The sequence below is a fragment of the Protopterus annectens genome, chromosome 9.part0 (assembly GCF_019279795.1).
Source record: "Protopterus annectens isolate FY-2018-M chromosome 9.part0, PAN1.0, whole genome shotgun sequence".
Classification (NCBI taxonomy): domain Eukaryota; kingdom Metazoa; phylum Chordata; order Ceratodontiformes; family Protopteridae; genus Protopterus; species Protopterus annectens.
Genome location: NC_056743.1, coordinates 1,182,917,966 through 1,182,943,233, shown reverse-complemented (window position 1 = coordinate 1,182,943,233; position 25,268 = coordinate 1,182,917,966). Strand labels below are relative to the sequence as shown.

General features: G+C 40.5%; 1 protein-coding gene across 2 annotated transcripts in view; it reads left to right on the top strand.

The window, feature by feature from the left end:
* Nucleotides 1-25,268, top strand: part of CARNS1 (carnosine synthase 1) — a 1,286,143-nt gene that overhangs the window by 945,349 nt on the left and 315,526 nt on the right. For both annotated transcript variants that reach the window (XM_044084075.1, XM_044084074.1), the window contains one exon: nucleotides 18,369-18,600. In XM_044084075.1, the coding sequence (XP_043940010.1) occupies nucleotides 18,369-18,600 (232 nt within the window). The remainder of the gene's footprint in view (nucleotides 1-18,368; nucleotides 18,601-25,268) is intronic.

Here is a 25,268-nt window from a genome sequence, read left to right as displayed (position 1 = left end):
AACTCGTCAGGCTAAAAGGCGATAGTTCCAAGGGTCTGTAGTCACTCCTCCTTTGTGGAGAGGGATGACTGTAGCAGTGCGTCATTCAGTAGGGATAAAGCCTGAGGTGAGGCTGTGATTGAATAGGGCACACAGGTGAGGTGGCAGTTCACTCTGTAGTTCATGTAGAACACAGCCAGGGAAATTGTAAGGTCCCACAGAAGCTGTATTCTTGGCCTTGGACAGTGCTGTTTTAACCTGTACAGCAGTAATACTGGGTGCCTGGCAATCTACTGGTATTGTGATTGGTCCTTTGGTGGAGGAGAGAGGGGTAAAGTTGGCACTGAATCTGTCGGGCAGTATATTGGCAATATCTGTTGGCTTGGTATAGGAAGTGCCATTGTGCAATAGATTCAAACAAAACTGGGTATTGCCATGGAGATTCTTTACATAATTATAGAAGGTCTTGTGGTTGTCTTTACTACCTGCTGCAATTATGTTTTCATAGCTAGCTTTAGAGGATTTGATGAGGTATCTCAACTTTTTGTTGAGGCTGATAAGGGAGTTTTTTCCAGTTTTGGGACTTCACCTTATTCCGCATCAGTTTCCTCCTTCTGTTGTAGATTTTGTTTATGGCAGGGGACCAACAGATTAGCTTCCTTTTTTGGAGGAGAGCGTCTTGGTTCTATTGGGTATGGCGAGATTCATGCATTTGTGTACGTGTTCGTACAGGGCATTACTGTATGATTTGGCAGTCATGCAGCAGTTCTCCAATTGCATAGGTGCCATGAATTTAGCCACCTCTATTTTTAGGAGCCCCAAAATTAGTTTTGGAGAAGTTTTTTATGGTGGTTACCTTTGCGGGGAGGGGGGATGGGAGGGATGTGGATTTCCAAAGTGATTAGTTTGTGGTCAGATTTAACCACAGAGGAGTTGACTACTGGTATAGAGCAATGGTCGCCCATGTTAGTAATGACCAGGTCAAGGATGTTGCTACTTCTAGTGGGGGTAAGAACGAGGGCATTGGAATTAATGAATTTCAGGAAATGTTGGGCCAGTGTATTGGTACGTGAGTAGTTTTCCCAGTTAATGGAGGAGTAGTTGAAGTTGCCCAGTATGACAGTGTTAGGTTGGACCCTGATATTCTCCAGGGTGCTTAGGAATGTGGAGTGTGAGTCTTGGGACATGGCTGAGGACCTTTAGCAGGCTGCCACCTGAATCACTGTCTTACCCTGTGTTAGCTGCACCTGAAGTATCTCTGATGCATTATGTTAGGCTACCAGTCTGGAGGTGTGTGCATCCTTTATGACAATGGAAACACTGCCACCTTTGGAGCTTCGGTCCAAGTTCTGGGGCCAAAAGGTGTAGAATGAGTTATAGCCTGGTAGTGCAAGGGTGCTTTCTGCTGCCTTGAACCAGGTCTCTGTTACAGCACAAATGTCAATGTTCTCCATTTTAAGGAGTGTTTCATGCGAGTGCATCCTTGCATATGTCCCTCGGATGTCAAGATGTTGCAAGATATAGTGGAGTCCCTTATTAACTGCATCATCCACTGACCATTTCTGTCAATAAGCAAACTGAAGGGGGTCCAATGAGGAAGCTGTAATATCCTTCAAGTGAGCTAACACCAGCCTCTCAAAAGTCTTCATGACCACTAATGTCAATGTTGTTGTTAAATTTTAACCAGGTCTTAGTGGAGATACACATATCTTCACAGAAGCTGACATAAGATGTTACTGTGTTTGCTGGTTCATGCAAGTTAGCAGCAGAATCTTCAAAGACACTCCATATAACCGAAGCAGGCTTGCAGCTTCAGCTTTGCCTCAATAGTCCACCTTCTTGCTGTATTGATCACAGGTTTAACAGATTTTAACTTGCTGTTGTAGACAGGAAATGAATCAGACAGTGGTCAGAAAAGCCCAAAGCAGCACAGTGAACAGCACGATAGGCATGTTTTCACACTGTATAACAATGATCCAGTGCGTTCCTGTCACTGGTAGGACACTTTATATGCAGTGTAAATTTAGGAAGTTCATGGCTAACATTTGCCTTAGTAAAATTCCCCAGAATAATCAGAAGAGAGTTTGGATAATTCTGCTCCAAGCACATTTTTTGGTCAGACAGTTTCTGTAGTACCACCCTCACACAGGCTTGAGGTGGAATGTAAACACTAACCAGAATAAATGAAGAGAACTCCCGAGGTGACTAAAAACGTCTACAATTAGCACAAAACAATTTCTAAGTTAGGGAAGCACATTTTACTTAACACTATGACATCATTACACCAACCTTCATTGATATAAAAGCAGATTCCACCCCCTTTACTCCTCCCTGATGTCTCCAATACTCTGTCCACTCTGTAAAGTTGAAAGCCAGGTAGATGTAATGCAGAGTCCGGAATGGATTCATTTAGCCAGGTTTCTGTGAAAGACAATACAGAAGAAAGTGAAAAATCCTTGTGAGTTTCAATGATAAGTAACAGTTCATCAATCTTATTGCATAAGGAGTGGAGGTTTGCCAGATGTAAACTTGGGAGTACTGTTCGAAAATGTCTCTGTCTCAGCCTAACCAGTGCACTAGCTTACTTCCCCCTTTTCTGATGCCTGTGTCTGCCTCTACTTCTGACAGCTGCTCTCCGGCTAGGATCCAGTGTCAAATTGCATGAAATGAATTGCTGAATATTTAAAGCTGCCATTCTCTGTAACATTTTGGTTTACACACATATATATACATATATATATATATATATATATATATATATGTATTCATATACACACACACACACATATATATATATATATATATATATATATATATATATATATATATATATATATACATATATATATATATATATATATATATATATATATACGTATACATATATATATATATACACACACACACACACACACACACACACACATATATATATATATATATATATATATATATATATGTATTTATATATAGATAGATATATATGTGTGCATATATATATATATATATATATATATATATATAAATGTGTGTATGTGTGTGTGTGTGTGTGTGTGTGTATATATATATATATATATATATATATATATATATATATATATATGTATATATATATATATATATATATATATATATATATATATATATATATATATACGGTGAAGTAGGCTGTCCTTTGGATTTAGGGTACTGTCATGTGCTATAGGCAGACTTGTCAGTATTGCCATATCACCATATACAGTATGTGCAAATGAGGTGCAAATGAAGATTTATAGCAGTTGTGCCACCCTCTGAATGAGATGATCATCTTTTTTATCCCCCTAAGGCCAGATGGTAGAAGGAATTGGAAGGCATATGTAGAGGTACACAACCTTTCTTTGAAGAGTCTGTTCATCAATGAGTGAAAAATATGTAGCGGTACACAACCTTTCTTTGATGAGTCTGTTCATCAATGAGTGAAAAAGTGAGTGCAGCTGATTGAAAATTACTGTTTTATTTTACTATTAGATTGTGGAATAGTGGGCATCAGGAAGACTACCCTGTTCTCACTGTTGTTTCATCTCAGAGTTGTGTATGTATGTTTTTATGGTCAATTATTAGGCGTCAATCATTTGTGGATCAATAGGTACATCAAGGACAGATTGTACACACACAAACACATATGTATGTGTGTGTGTCTGTAGGTATATGTGTGTATATATATATATATATATATATATATATATATATATATATATATATATATATATATATATATATATATATATATATATATATGTGTGTGTGTGTGTGTGTATATAAATATATATGTATATATGTATATATATATATATATATATATATATATATATGTATATGTATATATGTATATATATGTGTGTGTGTGTATATATATATATATATATATATATATATATATATATATATATATATATATGTATATATATAAATATATATATATATATATATATATATATATACATAGATCCACTTTGAAATTTCGAAATACTGAAATCTCGAATTTCAGTGTTCCGAAACCACAAAGCTGAAAACCCAACCACAACTCACAAACTCGAAAACACACAGCCACGAAATTCAAAATCCCGTATTCACGTTATAAATACAGCACACACATAAACATACACAACCCCCCCCACAATCAAACAAACTAATGTAAACTACACCCCCTATGAGGGGGCTGCGCACCCCCACACCCCCCTACTTATATATTCTAACTCCAAGATCGCACAAACAGTAACACAAATGAAACTCACACACGCACAAATCTTACAGTCACTCAAACACACACTTACACACATAAACCCCTAACCAACATATTTACACACACAAACTTACCAAAATTAAACCCAAACATCCACATTCCGTACCACCAGAAGCAGATATTCAAAATATCCGTACTTCGGTATTTTGAATTTCGCACTTCTGCCGGTTGCGGGAAAGTGAGTATTCGGCTTTGTAAACACACACATGCACACACAGGTCCTCTTTAAATATGCAGTCAACCAGTAGTTGGAAGTTTGCCCTTTTCTCCACTATAGTGCGACCTCGGTGTTGATGTATTTAGTTAGAGGAGTGTGGAGGCGGCGAAGCCTCCCTCTTGTTTGCTTTTGAAATGTTTCCATTTTTTTATTGTGTTGGCCAACTGCCTCCTTTCATTGGGTAATGTCTCAGTGATCTGAGGAGTCGACTAGATGGGAATTCGTTGTTTTCATCTCGATCATATGGTTTTCGAGTAAGTGGATTTTTGAGTATTTGAAATAGACCCACACACACATATGCATATATAAAAAACATAATGGTTATATAATAAAGTAAATTAAAGTGTAGAGAAAATAAATAGCATAAGTGGGCCAAGCAATTTTTGCGTACTATTAAATGCTGTAGTTCTTCCTTTAAGTTAGTCATTGTTACCGTTGTCAGGAAATGGAAATGCTGCAAATTCAGTGAACGTGGCTAGGTGTCCTTTTTGCCAAGCAATCTAAACCAGAAGAAAACAGGATTTTACTGCTTCTCTTCACAGTTAATGTAATAATACTACATTTTGCTGCTATTTTCAAAAAGAACATCGTGGCTATACTTTGAATAGTAAATTATGAATTTCAAACACAGTATGACTGTCTCTTTTCTTAATAAATCCCTTAAGATGCATGACAGTTCTTCCCAAGTTCAGCCTGCCAACATGAATCTAATTGAAAATGTGCTGTAACCCTCCTCCAGCTTGAAGGGCTTGGTTCCCACTCTCATTGACTTAAATATTCTAATTCTGTGGCTGCAGCAACCTTGGAATAAACACTTTGTTTCAACAGGTTGTGATCTTGATGAGTTAAGCTTGCAATGAGCTGTGCTGCTGCTTTCCATCTTTTATGTACGATTAGCATGGTGTCGATAAGGCCATTCACTCTTCTCCATAATCCTACGCACAATATGCTGCCATTCAAGAATATCTGTAGTGAGTATCCTTTTTAGAGGTGGTGATAGTGATGAAAAAGATGAAAGGAACAATGCAGTCTAAAAAAATTAGTAAATATACGAACTAACTATTATTCAGTATGCTGCAGATCTCACTGAGCAGAATCATGATCTATGAATTTCTCAAAATTATAGTTCTGGTGCCACAATTTACATGGCCATGGCCATATTGTGCTAACCTTAAAATTATTTTAGTTGAGAAAAGCTGAATGAGGGGTGCTCAGAAACATACAATGTTTATCATTAGATCATTGTTGCAGTAGTGTATAGCTATATGGGATGTATCTTGCCAAGGATCAGACATCCTGTCTGAATAGAAAAGCTTTTGGGCTCCTTTCAAATGCACTGTATGTCTGTTAGAACATAAGAGCACAGCTGTATAAAGGCAGACATATGGGCTTAAAACTCAGAACTTTGTTGTGCAGATAAGTACTCTACTGGGGAATTCCTTCAATTTGTGAGACAAAATTTTGGGTTTTCTTATATCTAGAAGAAAAAGGAAGTGTCAGTGTAGCAGATAAATTCCATACAATGAAGTTCACACTTGCCTGTTTTGTTTGGAGGAGGATCATGAAGCTAATACTGGCAGTATCTGTCATTCTTGTACTCCCTAAAACTATACATTATCTTAGCATTTTATTAGAAAACCAGAGACTTAAGGCTTTGACAAAAAATGGCTAGTAGTCTAGGCAGTAGGCACTGCTTCCCCGGACATCCCTCCTCTGGTTCCTAAAAAGCACAGGACTTCAAGGGAGGTGACTGAAGTGGCCACTCATTCTCCTTCTTTCTCCTGGTCTTTGATGGAAGTATTTGATGTGATCTTCTGTAGTCCTTAGGCAATCTGTCTTTTATTCCCATCTCCTTTGGTGATGCTCAAGAAGGGATGGTACTAAGGGTCAACAGGACAGCATGTTGTCAAAGACCAGGTTTGGACAAATGAAGAGGTAGTTAGGCCCAGTCCATTCCTCATACATCTGGTTTGACTCCTGAAATCCCAAGAAAGAGGTAACAAAAAACAAAACATGCCACTCCATCCACTATTTGCTCCAGGGAGTCTAGGAAAGAATGATATTCTTTGCCAATGGTCTTTTCAAGGCATTTCAGTCCTTGTAATCTGCTTCTTCTCCCTCTCATAAAAGGAAGAGATCTCCATCATCTTCTGATTCTGACTCCCAGTCTGATGTGGAGGAAATAGTTTTAGACTATGCCTCTCAGGTTTCCTCCCCTGATTCTTCAGACTATGAGTCTAAATATTTCCTATGATTCACCTGTAGAAGAAGATCTTTTCTAGTGGGAGATTAATGATATCTGACACCCAAAAAAGATATGAGCTTTTACAGGTAGACATTCCAAAGACTTCAGCTATTCCCTTTTGGCCAGATAACATTGAATGTTCATCACTGGATCACTGTTGCAGTAGCCTAAGACATATGGGACATTTCTTGCCAAGGACTGGAAGGCAGGCCAGCTACCAAAGTACTAGGGCACCTTTCACTCACTGTATCCACTGTACAGCCTGTGGAAAGTGACACAAACTCAGTGCTTAGGGCACCAAACTTTCAGAACATTTTTGTCATCAAAGTTTGCTCTTCCCTGTGGGTTTCAGGTGATTGACAGTCAGCTAGCACATCTTCAAAGCTGGACAGAGAAGTACCCTGATGGAGACTTCTCTCCATTTTATCATTTTTTTGCTGAGGAAAAGTTTTATTTTTCTGTCAATACTGTAGCTAGGGGCTTGGGCTAGTGTTTTTCATGGTTATCACTAAAAAGTTTATCTCAAAACCTAAGTTTTTAGTCAGGAGGTAGGACCAACTCACCAAGGTTATACTACTCTCTTGTCACATACCTTTTGTGGTAGAGACATGGACTTGGGTACCAACAACTTAATTGTTCCCTTCTCTAACCACAAGAAGAGAAAAGTCATACAAGAAGCTTTGGTCTCGACCCGAGCTTCCTGTTTGGCTCATTCACTGCTGAGTGACTCCAGTGTGGCTAATATGGGGTTCATCTGACCATTCATCTATTCCTCTTGGGGCCCCTGGTGTTGCACTTTGGAAAGCCACTAAGGACCTAGAGGCAGGCATATCCTCTGCAGCTGTTTAGCTGTCCTCTTCAGACATGGGAGAAGAACCAAATATCACCTCCTTATCCAAAAGAACATTTAAATTTTCAGTTATAACATCCTCTGGTAAATTTTAAGACTGTAACCAAACAAATCTTCTCAAAACATAGTCAGTGGTAGCTGTCCTAGAAACAGCATCAGCAGTGTCATAAACTCATTTCAAAGAATATTTGATTACCTGTGACACAGCAGATATTACTAAACAGATAAAAGTTTTAGTATTTGAAGGAGGAAGCGTAGCAAAAAAATTCTTTAAACTATCATAGGAAGCCACAAAAGCCTTTGACATATGTACCTGACAATGCTCAAATCTGAAGCCCAATGTGGAAAAAGAATAAACTTTTTTACTAATCTTATCCAAAGACTTTCCCAATGTATATGAAGGTGTAAGAAGGAAAGACCTTGTCTGCTATAGGGATATGTTTTTCTACCCTCAAAGACCCTTTTTCTGGAATCAGTGAAGAGGTAAAAAGATGCGGTTCCACAAATCCCGGTGTCCTTGCCAAGATTCATGAGGAGATAGTTCTTCCAGAGGCAGAGGGAGAACTCTAATGGCAAACACCACCTCTGTGGCAGAGATGGCCTGCAGAACCAGGGCTTCTGGGAGATTCCTTCTCAGACAAACCCTATCAGCACTCCTGAAAGGCAGCCCGACTGTTACCCTCTGGAGGCAGTTGGGAGGAGTTTGTCTCTCCACTAAAAAGCTTAGCCAATCATCACAAAAGATTCCCAGATGCAGGGAATTATATCCAGAGGTTATATCATACAGTTTTCCCAAATTCCCCATGCATGAATGAAAAAAAATCCTCAATGTTCCACCCAGAGGGAGGGAGATGGCAGCATTAGAAATAGAAAGCTGCTCATAAAAGCAATCATCCAGGAGTTCTCCCTAGACCAGACAGGATCTAGAACCTACTCAGGATTTTTCTTAGTGTCAAAGAAGACAGGGAACTTGAAGCCCATTCTGGATCTCAGCAGATTAAATCAATATGTGAAATATTCAAGGTTCCGTATAGTCACGGTTCAGTCCATTTTGCCTGAACTGTCAAAGGACAATTCAATGAGCTCGATAGATCTTCAGGATGTGTACTATCACATCATAGTGAACAGGTGCTCCAGAAGATATGTGAGCTTCCAGCTGGGAGCCAGTCATTACCAATTCAGAGCACTGTCCTTTGGCCTCAACACAGCCCCCAGGATATTCACCAAATGCATGGAGGTGGTAGTAGCTCACCTGAGACTGCTGGGATTCAGAGTGTTTCCATATCCAGACAACTGGCTCCTAACTGCCCCATTGTCTTCTATGGGCAGCAAACTCAATCTGAGGTATGTTAGGCTGGCAGGGCATTATGGATAAAGGGAGGAGCTCGAGAGTTTGGATCCATGGATCTGGAAGAAGTGGTCAAATTGGATCCGAGTCAGATCTAAGACCGTCCCCTGCCATCAGTTGAGGAAGAATGAAAATGGACAACACAGAAGTAATGTGTATCTATCATCATATCTGTCTATATACCCCCAGGGGACACCATTCCTATCCTTGAAAACTTTCTCTCCTGGCTCACCCTAAACATTTCCTATGAAACCATTATACTTGGTGAAGTTAATATTGATTGATCTTCACTCTCCTCCTCTTCCTCTATACATAGCATCAATCTGCATGGCTTCCAACAACTCATTTCTTCCCCTACCAGAACTAACAATAACTCAACCACTGGCTTCATCTTAGACTGAATCTTATCTCTGACCCTTGTGTCTATCACAATCCTGGCATACTTCAAAAATCACTAAGTGATCATTCCCCTACCTGCATCCATAGATACTATCAACAGTCTCCCAAACAACACCTTTACAGAGAACATCATAATCTGACTCACTTTGACTCTAACAAATTTAACTCCACTTTGGCCAACATCAACTGGACCTTCCTATATAACCTCCCCCTTAATGATGCTGTTACTGCATTCAACAAGATATCCCTCGATATACTAAACAACATGGCCCCATCCAGAAAAATCAGGATAAAATCTAACTGTGCTCCCTGTCTCACCAAGCAAACTCGCTCTATTATGCAACAAAGGGATGCTTCTTGGAAAACCTGGTTCAAAAATAAAACTCCAACCCTACTCCAGCAATACAAAGAACTTAGAAACACATGTAAAAAAACTCATTATCAAAGATAAAAAAAATCTTTCTTTGCTTCCAGCCACAGCAGCATACATACTAACTCTAAAAACTTTTGGTCCACAGTTAAAAATATCCTTCACCATAGTACCCCTCCTACCCCAACCCCTTCTCTCTTAATACCACCACAGAAACTGCTACACTTCTAAATAATTATTTCATAGACACAATCCAAAGACTTACCCAACTTCGTTCCTCTGCCTCTTCTCTACCTCCACCTCACAATCTGTCTTCCTCTAGTACTTTCTCCCTACAACCTGTTTCCACTTCCTTTATTAAATCCCAATTGAATAAACTCAAACCTTGCTCACCCTCTGCTGACAATCTACCTTCCCACTTCCTTAAAATTGCAGCCAGTTCTGTTGCCTACCCTGTTTTTATCCTTATTAATCACTCCATCACCGAGGCTGTCATTCCCAATATATGGAAATCCTTTTACACTATTCCTCTCCACAAAGGAAGTAACTCCACTGACCCCTCAAACTTTCAAACAATAGCTATACTATCCCCACTTTTCAAGATACTTGAAAAATGTGTTCACTCCCAGCTACTTAAACACTTGCTTGAAAATAATCTCCTAACTCCCACCCAGCACCATTTTAGACCCCACTACAGCACCTCTACTGCACTTCTCTCTTTCACCCAAACAGTGGCAGAAGCCATTGATAACAACCTAATTCTCTCTTGTCTATCCCTGGATCTCTCTAAGGCCTTTGACACAGTCTCCCACTCTAAACTGTTATCTAAACTCTCACATATTCATCTTTCTCCTCTCACTATATGCTGGTTTTCTAGTTATTTATCAAACAGACTACAATCTATATGCTGGCAAACCACTACCTCTCCTTTTCTGCCCATCACTACTGGTGTTCCCCAAGGCTCTATCCTGGGTCCTCTCTTGTTCAATATCTTTACTAACAACTTACACTGTGCTACTAACCTCTCAACCCTTCCACAATGTGCTGATGACTACACACTCATAACCACTGCCCACACCTTCCCTGAACTCCTTTCTTGTACCCAAGACATTTTCACCTCCATCGAGACCTGGCTCACTGACAATTAGCTAATATTAAACCCAAAAAAAAACTAAGCTTTTGCTATTCCTTCCTAAAAACCTTGTAAAGCATAAATCCTCTTTTTTTCATCTCCTCCCTCAACCATCAGACCTGAACCTCACACCACATTACTTGATGTCACCATTGGTGATGAGCTTAAATTAGGTATACATATCAATCTTTGTATAAAAACAAAAAACACCCAAAATTTGGCCTCCTGTACCGAAATCAGAATTTTTTTTCCCTCCTCAAAACCCTCCATAGACACATCTCTCCTTAATCTTAATCTGTCTACTTTATGCAGCCCCAGTCCTTACTAACCTTCAATCATCTCTTCTTAACAAACTAGAACAAACCTACAATAAAATAGCTAAATTTGCCGCAAACATCCCCAATAAATCCCACCACTGCCTTGCTCTTAAATATTTGCAATGGTCTGAATTCCCAAAACAACTTTTCCTCCCACAACTGCATATAACTCACTCTGTTCTTTATAACCCCACATCCTGCCCCTCTGTCTCCAGTATTATATCTCAATATAACCCCCGCCGTAACCTCCATTCATCAGACAAACATCTTCTGGACATCTACAAACCATCAAAAAACATTGGCAAGTCATTATATAAATACTCAGTTGCTCACTTCTGGAACTCCCTTCCTCATAATATTAGGAGTATCCCCTATAAGTCCCAATTCAAACTGTCACTCAAGCACTACCTGCAGAACACCTGGTCCTGCCCCTGTCTAGCTCCGACCTAATCCCACTTACCTTCTTTCCCAATACCACTTCCCTATGCTCTCCATCTTTTCTCCTTTATCTCTTCTTGCTCCTCTTCTTAACAAACCAAACCAACTCCCACTATGAGTGCATAATCCCTTTCCTCCCTTGCACCTTCACCATAATGTTAGTACTATACATATGTATATACATTTATACAAAAACTTGTACAAAACCTTATATTTCTGTTAACATCTTTTGTTGTAATAATTCTCATTACAATGTAATTTCCATTTTGTATGTTGTAATTGCAATTGTAGCTATCTGGTCTCCTTTTGTGGTATAAATTTTATTATGATGTAATTTCTTTTTGAATGTTTGTAATTGCAATTGGAGCTTTTCTCCTCAGGTCTCCACTGAAAAAGGGACATTTGGCTCAGCTGGACTAACCCGGTTAACAAATGACAATGTTGTTGTTGTTTGTCTTTTCGGCTTTTCCTGGTTAGGGGTCACCACAGTGGATCTCCGGTCCATTAATGATTGGCAGTAGATTTTTATGGTGCTGAGCTGCCAGCCTGATGCCCAGCCTTCAGCGAAGGCACGCCCATTCATGCATGTCTTTTGAATGCCACTCGACCACGGGGAGGATATGCAGACTCCGCAAAGAAGGCACTCCAGCCGAGAATCGAACAGGAGAACCTCTTGCTGTGAGGCAACAATGCTACTGCTGCACCACCGCGGCTTTTCCGGTTAACAAATGGCAATAAATAATTAAATAAATAAATGTGTTATGGTAAGTGCATAACTTTTTTCTTCCTTTCCTGAGGAGGATAATCATCACTCAGGCACTGAAATGCTATCAATTATCCTTTTGCCAAGTCTAGACAGTTATCTGCTCTAGATGAGAAAAAATGTCTGGGCGTATGATTTCTTTTTCTATGACCCCCCCCCCCAACTCACCCACCTCTGGAAAAGACTGCCTGGGCATACAGTCCTTGCCCTAGAGAACAGGCTCCTCATTGTGGCTTAGGGAAGGAAACTCCGCTAGTACCCTCCCTAACCTAAAGCCTACAGTAGTGGTTCCCCCTTCCCTGTTAAAGGCAACTGTACAACCATAGAGGATATACCTGACTCCAATGCCATAGTTCCATCCTGAGGAGCAGGACCCAAGAGAACAGGAGAAAAATATGAGCACTCTGAGGAACAACTATTGGCCCCAGAAGAGTCATCCATTAGTGACTGAAGCAAGAAGGAAGCTGACTTGAAGACTGAAGCCATCCAGACAAGTTTTTTCTTGCAGATTGAAGAATGGGTGACGGTGTTAGTGCCACCCTGGTCCATGGCCTAACTATACATGCAGTCTCTCAGGATTATAGCAGAGTCAAGAAAAGTTAGTGAAACCTCTTGACTAAAAAGGTAATTACCCCTTAGGGTTGACCTAGTAGTCAGGGACTTAGGGGCACACATAGACAGTAATCTAGCCTTTGACCATCACATGTCTACAGTAGCGAGGAAATCATTCTATGTTGCACAACTTATTAACAAATGTATGGCATCTAGGTCCAAGGAAGTCATTGTTCCACTGTATTTGGCATTCACATCAGACCTGTCATTGAGTACAATGTCCCCCCCTTGTGTACATAACCAGGCATATCCAACAACTGGAATGTCCACAGAGGTTCCTCACTAAAAGAATACAGGGCATAAGTAAATTGTCCTGTGCAGACCACCTTAAGGCCATATCCCTGTATTCTGTCTCCTACTGGCTGTTTAGGGGACATCTATGCCTGGCATACAAGGCATTGTCATACCCCACTCTGATGGACCTCCGCAAAACAAACAGCACCAGAATTACCCATTCTAAAGACTTAAACCTTCCTGTGATATAAATAGGACCTGTTGGGAGGCAGATATGTATCTCAGAAACTACCCTGTCTCTGGAACAGGGCTGCCATCCATGTGAAGCAACAGCAAAATGAAGTGCCTGGATAGCCGTTAACACAGAATAATGTTTTATTCAAGGGTATAAAAGCACAGCACAACACCCGTGTTGTGCTGTGCTTTTATACCCTTGATTAAAACATTATTCTGTGGAAACGGCTATTCAGGTGCTTCATTTTGCTGTTGTTTTTGGTGACTATTGGCACTTTTCCTCCTTTCACTTTGATCCATGTGAAGCAGAGTTCCTCCCTAATTCAATTCAAGTGTAACTTGGACAGCTGGATGGGGAACAGAATATTCATCCCTGGCTTGACACCTGTGTATCTAATGGACACAGGCAACCTGTAAATGGTTCATCTTTCAGGCCCCTGCTTGTAAATGTTTCATCTCCCAAACCCGTGCATATACTTATCAAGGGTACTAGAACTTGTCAGAGATTTGGGCTGCATGGCTAGGCTTAAAAAGGTTACTGTGGTCATTAACCTACTAAATACTTATGAACCTATAAAGATCTTTAGTTACAAGCACCAAACACACGACTTGTCCCCTCATCACAATGTAATGAACAATCAATGTACTTGTCATAAAATTCACCCAGATTCACCCAAAAGTTAGGGAGCCCCAGAAGGACTCAGGACTAGCTTACAGCTGAAAATGATCATCCCCATTTTCTGAAAGAAAGCAAATTTTTACAGGGAAACGGCAACAAAGACTATCCTGTTCACTAAATATAAGCCCCACAAAAAAGTACTGGTGTAAAATATAGTCAGTTTATGAAGAAAACATAACTTATGAACAGGAATTCACTTAGAGGAGCCCAAGGGAAAACCACTCAAGCTCTGATTTAAAATTTACTTGAATCAATTGGTTAAATGGACAGAAAAGCCCTTAAATTATTCTCTAAACAAAGCACTTTTAAGTAAATCTCCAACTGGAAACATATTTGCCCAGCTTAAAGTTGTCAATGTGCTGATGCCTGTGGAGCAGTGCATTCTTCGCTGGTAAGAAATTTCTGGTGTATTTGACACCTTAGCCACTGTTTTTCTGCATCTCTCATGCTTACCAGTGGCTAAGGCACATGGAAGGATTCCTAAAGCTGACCATCTGGATCCACTCATTAGCATGACATCCCATATTATTTAAGATTACTGCAGCAGTGATCTAATAATGAATACCAGTGATTATCTCTTCTTTTGAAAATGGCCAAGGGCAGTTACCATAAACGTCTTCACAGAATGGACTTAACACACAACACAGGGGTTATTTGATGCATCCCAGCTTTATACTTCTTCAGCTAACTGCCTAGATGATAGAATTTTAGCATATATTGGCACCTTTTCTTCTAAATACGTGCAGCAGGTACTAAAGGAGTCAAAGAAACCTGCTAATATAAAATCATATATGGGTAGAAGGATGAGGTTTTTCTAGTTGGTGCCAAAACAAGAACCAAGATCCATTTAAGGTTTGCACTTATTTAGTTCTGTGGTATTTGTGTAAGTCACTATCCCCTGGCCATTTTGTATTCTTCTATTAAGATTCACCTCTTGGCCCTCTCTGCTTGTCCACCTTTTGATCTCCCCGTTTTACTCTAACTCAAGTTAAATTGGATTTTGAAATGGAGTTTTACATATCCTTCCAACTAGAAAACAGGCAGCTACTTCTTGGGATCTTTTTTTGCATTTGAAAATGTACAGTTTCATTTGAATGTACTTTTGAGACTGGCTTGAAGTTCTTACCTTAGCAAACCATATTTCTCAGTTCTCTGATTTCTGCTAGAAGAGTATTTGAGTTGCACGCTGTTATGGTGAGACAGTCCTATCTTATTTTTCACGAAGATAGAATAACATTGAGAACAAATCTTTCCTTTATGCCTAACGTTGTTTCAGGATTTACATTGAGCCAGGCTATTCATTCGATCCAGAACCTAAAAATAAGGGTGAAAAGACTCTGCACACTATGGATGCCCACAGGCAGCTCAGATACCACCTTGACAGAACAAAATCCCTTCAGGAGATCTAATCTAGTGTTTTATCTCCTATAAAGGTAAGAAAAAATGGACATTTGGCGTCAAAATATACAATTTCTAAATGTTTATCTTATACTATAACTTTTTGTTATTCTCACCATATGAAGACACTTACAGGCAGGGCCAGGGCCTACTTTACCAGGGCTCTGGCTACTTCTATGGCTTATTGCAAAGGGGTGGACTCTAGAAATATACTTGATGAAGCAACTTCTTCTGGAAACACCATTACCAAGCATTAGAAATTAGATTCTTACTCTAGGTCCAGAGCACCTTTTGCTAAGACTATTCTCTAGGGGGCTCCTAGACTCAGATATTGCAACAGTGATCTAATGATGAACATAATGCAGTTGTGTAAACAAACTTGCCATAACAGTAGATGTTTAAATAAATCACTGTTGTGGTAGGAACACTCTCCCTCCATCCCTTCTTTTGTTGTGTTTTTGCCACATTGTAGGTATTTTCCCTTCCTCTTTCTCCTAGCACATACTTGTCTGTCGGGGCTTATTACTTACTCTAAGGCAAGAACTGAAGGTTTGGTACCCTAACCACTGAATTTATACGGCTCTGCTGTAGCTGTACAGCAATTAGAGCATATGGAAGGTGTTCTAAAGCTTTGTTTACTACCAGATCATCCAGTCCTTGGCAGGATATATCCCATATAGCTTTGGCTACTGCAACAATGATCTATTTGAATATCTACTATTATGATAAGTTTATCTATGGAACTGTGCTTTCGCCCTACTCATGAAAATAGCCAAGGTCAATTTCCAGAAGCTTCCTCACAGAATGGATTTGCTCCCATTGGACAGTAGTCCACCCCACTCTCCAGAAGCTTCAAATAACGGTTAGATGATCCCGCTAAGGCATTTATTTTCTGAGGACATGCAGCAAGAATCTTGCTACTGGAATATCTCTGGAAGAGATTTTCTGTTTGGTGCCAAAAGGAGCACCAGGATCCTTACAAAGTGGATGCATCTCTGGTTCTACAGTATCTGTGTAAATTGTTCAATTCAGGCTTGTCTTATTATTCTGTCAAAATCTGTTTGTCAGCATTTCTCCTTGTCTGTCTCTGGATCCATCCTTTCTTTCTTATATCAGGTGAAACAATTTCTGAAAGGGAATTTACATATCCAGCCACCAAGAAAACAAGATGCCCCTTCTTGGGATCTTAATATTGTTCTACAGAAATTAGCCTTCTATCCTTTGAACCTAGTCTTCAGGATGACTTGAGGTTCTTGACATGGAAGACTGCTCTTCTCTTTGCTCTGACTTTGGCTAGGTGAGTATTTGAGTTGCAGGCTCTTATGGTGATCCAACCTTCCCTTTTTTCATAGGTACAGGGATTCTTTAAGAACCAATCCTTCCTTTATGCCTAAGGCAGTTTTGGAATTTACCTTAAATCAATGTATCCATCTTCCAGTTTTATATCCTGAACCTAAAAATAAGGGAGAAATATTCTGCATTCTCTGGATCCCCAGACAACTCATATATTACACTGACTGAACAAAGGACTTTGGGGCTTCAGACCAGCTCTACATTTCATTTGATGGAAAGAAAATCGTCAACCTGTGTTAAAATAGACAATTTATAGATGGCTGTCCAAATATATAATTTTGCAAAGCTCTCACCATGGCCAATCCTTTTCTTATAAAGTTAATGCCCATTCTGCCAGAACAATGGCTACTGATACAGCATTTTGGAAAGGGATGAACTCCAGATCCATTCTAGAGGCAGCTATTTTGGTCATCTTTGCATAGTTACAGAGCATTACAAGACTGACTTATTTTCCAGGGCCAGATCAGGTTTTGCTAGGACAATCCTTTAAGGAATTTTGGACTCTGGATCTAAATCCTCCTCCTTTGTTCTCTAGGCTTTAGCAATCGACCCATATCGCGATATGCTATTGTAAGAGTGATCTAATGATGAGCATACTACAGCTGTGTAAGTTAATCACCATAATGATAGATGTTCGAATAGATCACCGCTGCAGTACTGCAACCCTCCCTCCACCCCCATTATTTCCTTTAACTTTGTGTTGTGATCTTGCTACTTACTGTATTGCAACTCCAGCGGGACTCATTCCCTTCTCATTGTCTTCTTTTCTTCTAGTACATAAGACTACCATTATTTGCGGCAAGAAATCTCTTGAGTTTTCATGCTCTTACGTGTGCCTTTATAATGGCTGCTCTCTCATGCTTCGATGGGACATATAGTGCAAATGGGAGGAGGCCAAAAGCTTTTCTATTCAGGCTGGACATCTGATCTTTAGCAGGATATGTCCCATAAAGCTATATGGTACTGCAACAGTGATCTATTCGAACATCTACTGTTATGGTAAGTTTCCTTATACAGCTGTACTTTTTGAGTGTGCTTTACAGGGTTGGTAGACTCTGCCACTTGAATCGTTGTTCTGAAATTATTGTGATTCTCAGAATCTACAGATTGTTATTTCTTAATATGAAAAAGAAAGTTGACACTAACTCAGTATTTATAAGAGGATACGACTCTTAATATCAAATGGACAGCAAAGGCAGACAAAAAAGCTGAGTTCAAAAATGTTTAACAAGTTAAAAGGACCTAGGACATCTGCTAGGTGTATGCTATGAGGCAACCTGTAAGATTTTAAGTGGTAATGCTCATTTTCTAAGTCTTTAATGATAGTTTCAGAAATGTTGATTTTCAAGATGTTCTAACAGGAGCCTCAAATTTATATCACAAGAATCTTTGCTTGACTGCTATGTTAATTCAAAAGAGAGATCTGAGCAAGCATTTATTTAACTAATAAATATGCAAGGTTGTAGTCAGTTTTATCATCTCACCTAAACTATCTTTTTCTTGATTTGACTTTTGCAGCTGGTCTGCGGTGTTGGACGTGCTGACAAACCTTTGCAGCACAAAACATTTATTCCACAGACCCTTGATACAACTTTGCAAGAGTGGGGTGTGACAGATAAGGACCAGCGTGACCGCATCTACCTTCAGGTGAAGGAGAAGGCTGAGGCTTGCCTGAAAGCCATCATGGAGATGGAAGCAAAGCTTTCCTCAGAGCAAAGAGGAGGTCACAGAGCTCAGACTGATATGATAGGTAAGGTGAAAAGTTCTGCACCTTATAAGCTGTTCTTGTTTCAGGCACATGTACTGCCTAATGAAAGTTGGAAAGGGTTCCAAGCATATAAATGATGCATCCAGTAAAAACCTTCTGTAAATTACATAAATTATCTCAGATAAGATCTCTTTTCAGGATTAACTCAGAAACACAAAGATGTTAAGCATCTTGCCCAGAGTCGTACAGCATACAGGTGAAGGATTGTGCAGGTGAAGGAGGACTGACTGCAAAGCCAGTGCTTCAGTTTTGCAATCCAGCATTTTAACGACTATTCTACAATATTCCTACTATTGGAATCTTAGTTGTCATAATATATGCATGTCAATCCAATCAATTAGAAATTCCATTTCAGCTTTAGGCTTTGTTTCCTGTATATTTATCATTTCAGACTGTTTAAAGGACACACCACAATGCAAAAGGGTGATATTTATACAAACAGGATACACGTGTGTCTAGCAGTGTCCACATCATGTATGTTCTGGAGTACCATGTCAGATTCTTGAAGCTGCAGACTACATCTAAAGTAGGGCCAGAGATGCTAGCAGTTATAAACATTTACACGTCTAAAGCCAGTTAGAATACATGGGATGTTTTTTAAATAAAGGTGATAACTTTATGGGGAGAAAACATAGGCAGGAAGCTGTGTGAGAACATAAAAAATGTGGAAAAAATCAGTGACAGCCTCAATTAGATCATCATCAACCCCCTTTTTCTCCATTTGTGTACGTGGCATCGGGGTGTCTCATCAACTGTTGCCATCTTTCTTGATTCATCGCCACTCTGCTACCTTCTTCAATGGTCATCTGACTGTCACAGGTCTTGTCTCACACAATCCCTTTGTCTACTGGATGTTATCATTTCCCTTGCCTTCTTCCTGTCTCTTCCAAATCTTCTTCACCAGATTGTCTTCTGCTTTCTAAAACATGTGCCCAATGCACCGTAATCTGTTCACATTGACCATATCTGCAGTGGAGCTACTTTGGCTTCTGCTCTGATGTCATCATTTCTTCATCTGTCACACAGTGTGAATCCTGACACTCAGCTCAGGCACTTCAACGCCATCACCTCTAGCTTCCTTATATGCCCTGTCTTCATTGTCCAGGTGTCTGCACCATACAGTAGTACTGGTCACACCACTGTTGTGTACACTTTATATTTCAGCTTCTTTGGCATTCTTTATTCACACACTACCTCAACACTCTGTAATAGTGGCTGCAGCCCCTCTGATTCTAGCTTTGACCTCCTCATTCAGACTTTCATTCTCCTCAGCTACTCCTCTCACTACTCGAAGCTGTTCACCTGTTCCACTATTTTCCCTTCCATCTCATTTTTCAACTTCTTCTGGTTTTACCCATTTGTTGCCATGACAGCTGTCTTGTCTGCACTCAGTTTTATGTGTCTTCAGTTTTGCATTCCATTCCCCTATCACTTGCTGAAGTTCTTGTTCAGCAGCTGCTTATAAGTCTACATCATTTGCATTTAGCAGCTTTGTTTATGTATCCCCTCTGACCTGTTGTTAACATAGTCCAACACCAGTATGCAGTGGGCTGTGAGCTGAACTGTGATGCATGCCCACTTCCACTGGAAACCCCTCTGTGAGTCAAACACTGTTTGTATTTGTGTCATTGGGTCCTTGTACACAGCCTGCACTAATTATACTAATGATTTTGCCCCATTTGGTATGTACTTCTCCAAATACCTGCATCAATTGGAAAGGCCACAGAAATACCTTACCAGGAGAATCCATGGCCTCAAACACCTGTCCTATGTAGACAGGCTCAGATCCCTGTCACTCTAATCGATGTCATACAGATTGCTCAGAGGTGACCTGTGCCTTGCATACAATGCCATCTCAGACCCTGCCCTAATGGGCATGCTTCATATCCAGACGTATGACTCCTCACACATCACCAGCTAAAAAGATCTAAACCTAATATATGACATTAACAAGACCTGCTGGAGAGACAGGTTTGTCTCCCAGAGGTTGCCATTCTCTGAAATAGACTCCCCATACACGTCAAACAGAGTACCTCACTGACCCTCTTCAAGTGTAACCTTCATGAGTGGATGGGTAACTGCAAATTCATCCCAGACATTCTACCTGTGTCCTTCATGGACAGGGGCAACAGGTGCTGACTGGGGTTATTAAAGGGCAAACACTTGGCTAGGCTTGTAAGGGACCCAGGGCCATTAGCCTAAGTAAACCGATATGATCCTATGAACTATTGCAGGACTGCCCAAATCAGCTTTCTTGGGACCTTGTCATGTGCTTTCTCAAAGTCTAGGACTGTCCAATTGGACTGTTCCCTCATCTCTAGCTTTTTCTTAACTATCTCTCTCACTGCAAACATTGGGTCAGTTGCGTTGTATCCTGATCTGAAACTGAACTGCTCATCTCCCATCTTACTTTCTACTCTTCTAAGTGCTCATTTATCAGTCACCCTTTCCAGTACTTTCAAGCAGTGTGACAGGAGTTTGATACCTCTATGCTGCTCACAGTTGTGAATTTCCCTTTGTTTCTGTATACTGGCACTAGAATGCTTATTCTCCAGTCATTTGAGATACACCTTTTTCCTCAATATTGCTATGATTACCTGCTGGAGCAATTTCTCCCCTAACTAACCCAACATCTTGATCACATCTGCCCTGACCTCATCTGATCCTGCTGTTTTTCCTGACTTGATTTTCCTTAGTTCTGTCCTTACTTCTTCTAGGATGGACTTCTCTTCTTCTTTCGTTACAGACTGTGTCTTGGACAGTACGGCTTCTGTGGGGTCTTCTGGAAGTACTCTTTCTGTCTAGCTTTGATGTCCTGTGGACTGGTGAGCAAGTTGTTGCTGGCATTCCTTATGAAGGGTATCTGATGACTATTTTCTTTATCTTTGTATTTTTGCCTTGCAACCAGATAGAGTTTCTTTCTGCTATCTGCTGAGTCTCTTTCCAGAAGCTTGTAGAGTGCCTCTGATGCCTTGTTCTTCGCTATTGCTACTGCTGTCTTCGCATCTTTGTTAACCAGACAGTATTCCTTCCTAGTCTGGTCTGTCTTTTCTGTCTCTCACTTTTTCCGGCTTTTCTTTCTTTTGATAACTTCTTGGGCTTCTGCATCCCACCACCAGCTTTCCTTATGTACCTTATTTCCATACCTGGCTCGGCCACATATCTCTTCTGTAGTTTCCACACATGCTGCTTGAGATGCTGCTCTTCGTCTTCAAATCCACCTATTTCCTCTACTTCCTGAGGTGCTACTGTCCTGAGTACTACTATGAATATTTCTTGTGCTTTTGCTCTAGTCAACTGCCATGTCTTTATTCTATTCTCTGTTGAGCTTAGAGCCTTCTCTGACCACTGCTTGCATATGATTGTGGCAACCAGTGGTTTATGTTGTGTACCAACTATTTCACTGGGGATGACTTTGTAATTACTGATTCTACCCAAATGCCTTTTCCTTGTTAGGAGGAAGTCTGCCTGAGTTACATTTTGATCACACTTGTATGTGACCTTGTGACTGTCTCTCTTGGTGAACCATGTATTGTTCACCATTAACTCATTTGCCAGGCAGAAGTCTAGAATTGTCTCTCTTTCTTTATTCCTGTTTCCCCAAGCCCATGTGGATCTAGGCAGTCCTCATATTCTGTTCTGTCTGTCCCGATATGAGCATTCAGGTCCCCCCATTATCAACACCAGTTCATTCACTGTGCTTTATGTAGAAGGTTCTACAACTGCTGCTTGGGTGCACTCTTTTCCTTATTATCCTAACCTTGCTGTGGTGCATAGGGCGAACTTATGAATATTTCCCTTATCTTTACACTGGAGTCGGATTGCCATCTGATGATATCCCTCACTGCCTTCTGGAGACTGTCCCTTACAACAATTCCCACACCATTTCTAATCTCTCCTTCCCTAAGTAGTAGAGACTAGATCTCCAGGAACTTTAATGCACTGCCAGTCTTTCTTTTCTTCTCGATACAAAGGATGTCCAGCCTCTTTCTTACCATCATGTCATCTACTTCCAAGCTGCATCCTGTCACTGTGAACCTATACTGAGTGTAGTGATCCTTTGTTCGTGTTTTGCAGGTTGATTGATTTTACATCTACCTTTTGCTCAACAGAGCTATCCCAGTTTAATATACCACCCTTTTAAACATCCCACTGAAAACATAGAAAATATGTTGATTTTTGCCACCAACAGCCTATATCCAGCAAGGACAAGAGGGTCAGGCAAGCATTTGTATACACTAGACTCTCCTATTTTGAGTGGAGGAGAGAAACAAGAAATAAGGTATTATGGTAAGACCTCTGCTGGCAGCCAAAGAATAAGTGAAAAAGGAACCTCCGACAATTACAGTTAGAAGCATGGAAATGCTAAGCCATCCTGTGTTCATACCAAAGCATGCCAATCCCTGAGAGTAAAGGTTCCTCGTTACAGTGGTATCTGCAAAAAGAAGGTTATTGCCCATTAACACAGTCCTTACCCTTACATTACTGCAAAATACACTGAATATAAAGGCCAGTAAGTCAGCACTTCTGTGACGGACAAAGAAGACCATGTTGATAGGTAAAAAGTCACCCTCTTCTCTGATCTTTATGTGTTGCACTTTACTATGCCCTCTTTTGCTCTACAAGCAAATGATGCGATGAGAACAGTAAATGCATGTCATGTAGTTCACTGGAGAGTGTTAAAAAGGCATCTGGATTGATACAAAGTCTGCATCTATGTAAAGACTAGGGGGCGCTGATTTCAGTTCATTAGAGTGTGCTGACAAACCAGCCAGGAATACAACCCCAGTTAGATTTTTTGGCACATGACCCTACCCTATCCTAAGATCTGATGTTGTCCTTTTCATTCTTTCTGCACTCAGATGCATATGTCAAATTATGCATCCAACTCTCGAGCTCCTCCCTTTACCCACAATGCTCCAGCTAGCCTACAACACCTCAGATCTCATTTGCCGCCATCTCGCACAGACACGGATCCTCTCTTAGAGCCTTTGGCAAAATCTTTAGAGCTTTTGTGAGTAGTTTTTCTTCAGGATTCTTGTTAACCTCTCTACATCCTCCCTCTTTATTCAGTGTTTGGAGTTTCTACTCATCAGTAATATCCTTTACTTCGCCCTTTTCTACCTCGTTGTATAGTTTCTTGTGTGTACCATTGCTGATACCTCTTCTTCCTTACCTTACTTTTTTCTACCCTTTTTAGGTTAGCTACCTCTACCATTGTTGGTAGTTTTTCTTTGCTGTTAAACAAAAGAAAAAAAAAAAAAACATTTTCTCTCTGTCTTTACTTTTTTTCCAAACTATGGCCAAGAAGTCAACAGGATTTAAAAAATGCACTTCCCGTAGGCACAAAATTGTAAATTCTGATGCCCACAGGGAGTGCATTTATTGTCTAGGAGCAGCCCACCTTAATACTAATTGCAGCATCTGCGCTGCTTTTAATTCTAGGATGACTACAGATAGGAAAAACAAGTTGGTCCTCAAGGGATTGCTACTCCCTTCTTCTTCCTCCTCCGGGTCTCAAACCCCCCAACAAGCATCCCAAAGCTCTGTCAGAGTCTAGAAAGAGGTCCCCCCTAGATCTTCTAAGAAACCCTCTACCTCTACTACTTTGGAGCCTCCTCAAAAGTTTCAGAGATTCTCATATCCTACTTCTTCGGATCCAAGAAGGAAAATGTCAGATCCTAATAATCCAGTCCAATAAATATATCAATCAAATCTCCGACATACCCCTCGGATGTTGCCTCTGGTGTTTCAAAGACTTCCAAAACTTACTCAACTGAGTTTATGATTGATCCAGTGCCTTCTCAGCTGTCTTCTCCCCCTTCTGTAAACCACCACAAGGAAACACTCTAGGCCACAGTCCACTACCTCATCTGTCAGGTGCTCCAGAAGTCTGTCTGAAGCCAAAGTGGATAGAATGATGAGAAAGTTCCTCAGCAGTCAGATTCAAAAGGGCATTATTCTGGCAGTGGCTCCTATTGGATCCATGAGCCTTTATTTCACTTCCCATATAGTAATATCTCCTTCTCGGATCCATCTCATGGCTTTTGAGACCTCAGATCTAAATGTCCTAAGAGAATCGGTGTCAGAGCCAAAGAAGGTTATGTCTTTGACTCTGCAAGTTTCCTTGACTGATTCTGCTCCTATCCACTCAGATCAGGATGGGTCTTGTAGGTGAAGCATCGCCGTCAGATCTGTGGGACCAGGATCTACTCTGATGTCATTGGAGCTGGCCTTGTCCCTCAGAGCCTCAGTGCTAGATAGCTCAAGTCTGGCTCCCTCCCCAAGGCATGGATCAGCACAGGGTCAGGGTTTGTTTGATTCAGAAGTTTCAGCTCCAAGGCGACTGGACATGGCTTCTCCCACCCTGTCTGCCTTTGAGGTAAGTGAAAAAGATTTTCTCTTGTCCAAGAGATCTGACTTCTCACTCTTCTTTGGATTCTGCATCTATTCCACCACTGGGTTTAAGCTCTGATCCCACCAGACTTATTCCACAGCGACAGCCAATACCATCTAGCATCCAGACAATTCCCTTGGAGGAATTTCACCTCTCTTTGGACACCTCCCAAGAGTATCCCACTGAAGAGGTTCCCCATAAGAGAATGTGGAAAAGGAGGCACATGGATTTTCTTTTGGAATCTCTCACAGAA